The 4,436-nt window shown below is 39.8% G+C and overlaps 1 protein-coding gene across 1 annotated transcript in view; it reads left to right on the top strand.

Moving 5' to 3' along the window:
- Window positions 1-621: 621 nt before the first annotated feature.
- LOC122084258 (cytochrome P450 734A1) overlaps window positions 622-4,436 on the top strand; it is a 4,888-nt gene continuing 1,073 nt past the window's right edge. The window contains exons 1-3 of the mRNA XM_042652361.1: window positions 622-1,295; window positions 2,242-2,486; window positions 3,323-3,692. Of these exons, the coding sequence (XP_042508295.1) occupies window positions 798-1,295; window positions 2,242-2,486; window positions 3,323-3,692 (1,113 nt within the window). The 5' untranslated portion in view covers window positions 622-797. The remainder of the gene's footprint in view (window positions 1,296-2,241; window positions 2,487-3,322; window positions 3,693-4,436) is intronic.

Below are 4,436 nucleotides of genomic sequence, written 5' to 3'. Positions count from 1 at the left end.
AATATTTGGAGGACCAGAGGACACCCAGATGAGGTTTTGGGTGATTAAAAACCATTGTAGCCATCGACCATCTTAAGGTTTGAGAATGGCAAAATTCTTCATAGGTTGTAAATGAATAGGATTCAAATTTTACAACTGAACTCTAGATTTTTTTCACTTTCAGATTCTATTAAGTTCCAAGTTTTTGTTTAGAGAAGAATGTAAAGAAGCATCAATGGAAGGGTTTTCTAGGATCTGATTCGCTGAAATGGAATTGCTAAGTGAAGCTAAAGAGAGAGAGAGCTCCTCAATTCATTTTCACAGGGTGGGCGGTAAACAGATAGAAAGGGTTCTTTCTTAGGGTTTAATCAGGGATCATGGGAAGTCACACTCAATGAGGGTATTTTGGTCATTTGCAAAATAATGATCAGTTACATCATCACTCAACAGATTAAACTAACGGTGTGGGTGTGTTTGTAATTTTTCAAACCTGAAGAAGGTGTTCGTGTCATTTGTAAGAGTACAGGACAAGGCATTAATTTGAGGGCAAAGTTTAAGGGGCTACGGTGTAATTTTCTCTAAATAAAAAATACATGTGCACTCAAACCGCACTTCCCCAAATAAAATAAGTGAATTGTTTGTTGTTATCTGCTTTACAAAATAGTTTCGCCTACGCACGTCCTCCCTAGATCGGTGTGCTAAACCGATAGCCACACCAAAATTTCAACGCCTTGCAGCACTTAAACCCTAAACCAAGGGCCTCTCTCTCTCTCTCTCTCTCTCTCTCTCTCTCTTTGCAGAGTCTTTCTCTTCTCCCTATGATTAATCTTCCGGTTGCTTCAATCTTCTCCTTCCTTCTTCTGTTGGTCTGGTTTATAGTAAGATCTGTGTACTACGTCATCTGGGTTCCATGGAGAATCCAACTCCACTTCCAGAAACAAGGAATAAGCGGCCCTACCTACCGTCCGATCACCGGAAACACTACAGAGTATCGTGAACTGATCGGCGAGGCTCAAGCCAAGTCCATGTCCTTCCATCACAAGATTGGTCATAGGGTTATTCCTCATTACCACAAGTGGTCAGCCATCTATGGCAACACTTTTCTGTATTGGTTTGGTTGGAGACCTCGTCTTGCTATCTCTGACCCTGAAATGATCAAAGAGGTGCTTCTTAATACCAGTGGCTCATTTGAGAAGGTTCAGTTCAATCCTCTCTCTAAACAGCTTATGGGAGATGGGCTTGTTGGATTGGAAGGTGAGATGTGGTTGAGACACAGGAAGATCACAAACCAGGCCTTCACCTTGGAAAGAGTAAAGGTAGTAATCACTCAATTCTCTCTCTTGATTTTTATATTCTGATACATGCATCTGATAAAATTGGTGGGTGGTACCACGGGTCCACGACCTATCTTTTTATATTGTGTCATGAATTTATGACAGGTGTGTTGACTTTGACATATCACCTGTTAAATGGTCGGTTTGGTCTAATTTTGGTCTGGTTTAATTGGGTTGAAGTTCATAATAGGTTAAATTGAAGCCAACCCAATAAGGAAAATTCAGTTTGGGTCTGGTTTGAGATCGGTTTGTTTTGATTTTCTGTTATCAGGCTGGTTTTCAGTGCGGTTTTTAATTGGTTCAGTGCAGTATGGACTCCGTCGTTGCATAATACTCCAAACTGAAGCTGGCTCAATAGGGAACAGTTCAGTTTGATTCGAGTTTTTCAATGAGGTCCGATCCGTTTGACCCCTTTGGTTTAGGGTTTGACACTTGTTATATCATCAAGCCAAAGAGACTCCATTTAGTGAGTGATGGGAATGACGAAACAACATTCTACATGGTTGTACCATAAAGGTCTCATGCACAAATGATATATCTATTTCAACCCGATGGATAGAGATAGTCTTCGAATCAAATTTTGGAATCTAAACTCCATCTATTGGTATACATAGTACCAACACTTTAGCCATTATTGCACACTCTCCCAATTCTATGTTGTTCCTCGTAAACGAGAAAGATAGACACAATGAGGCATTAGCTTAAGCTACGTAACCTGACAATATTCTTTCTCGTCATAGTTTTTGTGTGTATAAGACTTTGAAAATGGACGGATTAGATCTCTCTTGTGACTTTTAGACATGTCACAAACAATTGTGACACCAATAACTACCTCAAAAAATAATTAAAAAAAAAATTGTTTTCTTCCCCCTTTCTCCTTCATCTGTATTTATGTCTCATGGTTATATGGTGATTGTTGGCGTTGCAGGGCTGGGTGCCAGAAATCGTGGCCAGCACTTTGAAAATGTTGGATCAATGGGAAGAAAAGAGGGGAGGAAGAGAAGAGTTTGAGATTGATGTGCACAAAGAGCTTCATAATCTCACTGCTGACATCATTTCAAGAACAGCTTTTGGGAGTAGCTATGATCAAGGGAAGCACATCTTCCAATTGCAAGAGGAGCAAATGCACCTTGTCTCACAAGCTCTTAGAAGCCCTTACCTTCCAGGGTTCAGGTGACTTCCCCTTTCACATTGATCTCAAGCCATTTATTGTTACAACTAAATTTACTCAATCACATGGTGCATCATTGAACATGGAAATATAGACAAGAGATTCGATGAGAAACTTGTACTTAGATCCATATAGTTTGAAAGAGACGATCCTCTTTCACTACTCTGATCTTTTTCGTCGATCTTAACTACTCTTTTTTTATCTTCTCTGTTGATCTTGTCATCTCTCATCTCTATGGGCTGCTACCAATTTATAGATTAAGAGCAAGATCAACCCTGATATGAAGAACAATTGAGTCTCTTCCATAATAAGAACTAATTGCTAATAAACCCACACATCACATCACATTGTACACTTCAAAGTGGGCTAACAAAAAAACCCATAGCCCAAAGATCACTTTCTATATTAGGCTCCATGGGCGGGGCTCCTCTATTGAGCAATAGAGGCCGCAGCTCAGATCTAATGCCCTGGAGCACCTCGAGGCACGTGTCTGTGTGTTGGGTTCCATGCCTAGATACTCTAGGGCGTTGGATCTGAACTGTCGCCTCTATTGTGGGGTAGAAGAGTCAAATCCTGGGCTCCATCGAACTAAATCAATAATACCCATCCACCAATCCATAACCGACCCATTCAATTACTGAATGTTAGCCTATAGATGATGAAGACATCATATTTATAACTTCAGGGAAAAGAATCCTACCGAAACTCGAAAAACCCACCCTTGTTGATGCCTGTGTGAACCCCTAGTGCGGGGTCGTGCAACTGATGAGTGTTCATTTCCCCTTATTAAGATACATAGACTCATAAATGTTGTGATCTTTCAACCCACCATGGATAGGTTTGTGCCTACAAAGAAAAACAGAATGAGATGGGCATTGGAAAGGGAGATTCGAGAATCATTAAGGAGGCTAATTAAGATTAACAGTGAAACCAATGGATACTCAAGAAATCTACTTGGGTTAATGATGTCGGCGAGAAAGAATGAGGAAGAAGAAGAAGATGGATTAGGGGAGGAAGAAATCATAGATGAGTGTAAGACATTTTACTTTGCAGGGAAGGAAACAAGTGCTAACCTTTTGACATGGGCGCTTCTACTTCTAGCACTGCACCAAGAATGGCAGATAAAAGCACGTGAAGAGATAGATCTTATCTGCAGTGCCAGTGCCACGGGCCTTCCAACTGCAGAGAATTTGAGTGATCTCAAGATGGTGAGTTCCTTTTCAGGTTCTCGTTTTTTATGGGTTTGTTCTTTCTCAGAGATTTTCCAAAAGCTTTAATATTGATTCTCGATTAGCATTTATGTCATCCAACCTTGATATGATTTGATCCATACGAATGTGGGGTCAATATGGATCTGTAAGACTAGTTAGGCTGAAGGCTTGGATATCCGGAAGGGACTCCTCTACTGCGCAATAGAGGCGGTGGCTTATATCTGACGCCTTATAGTGTCTCAAGACGTGTGGCTATGTGTTGGGTTCCATGTCGAGGCATTCCAAGACGTCAGATCTGAGTTGCCGCCTCTATTGCGCAATAGAGGAGCTGGATAGAAAAAGAAAAAAAAAATAGCATTTATGTTATTAATTACATGAATGTATTCTTTTATGTCTTTGCTATATAGTAACACTTTTACTATCCATCGTAAGATTTGTTATTTTGCATTAAACCCTACACCCAATACTTAGGGTTTCGATCTTGGGTAATCGGGATTGTTCCTTATCAATTCTATTCCAACGAGAGTTAATCCCAAAACCATCTCATATACTAAATGGTCTCAAAATTAGGACTCAGACGGTCCGGTTTTCAGTTTTTTAATGGTTCTCTCGGCACTCAAATATAAGTGATTGTTTCACATATATATATATATATATATATATATGTAGCCTTTAAATTTGTATTTATTTTTGGAACCATGACATAACCCTGTCATAAGTTGGGTTTTTTTTTTTTTTTTT

The sequence above is a fragment of the Macadamia integrifolia genome, chromosome 7 (genome assembly GCF_013358625.1).
Source record: "Macadamia integrifolia cultivar HAES 741 chromosome 7, SCU_Mint_v3, whole genome shotgun sequence".
In the NCBI taxonomy this organism is placed as follows: Eukaryota; Viridiplantae; Streptophyta; class Magnoliopsida; order Proteales; family Proteaceae; genus Macadamia; species Macadamia integrifolia.
This window is presented reverse-complemented; position numbering and strand designations above follow the sequence as displayed.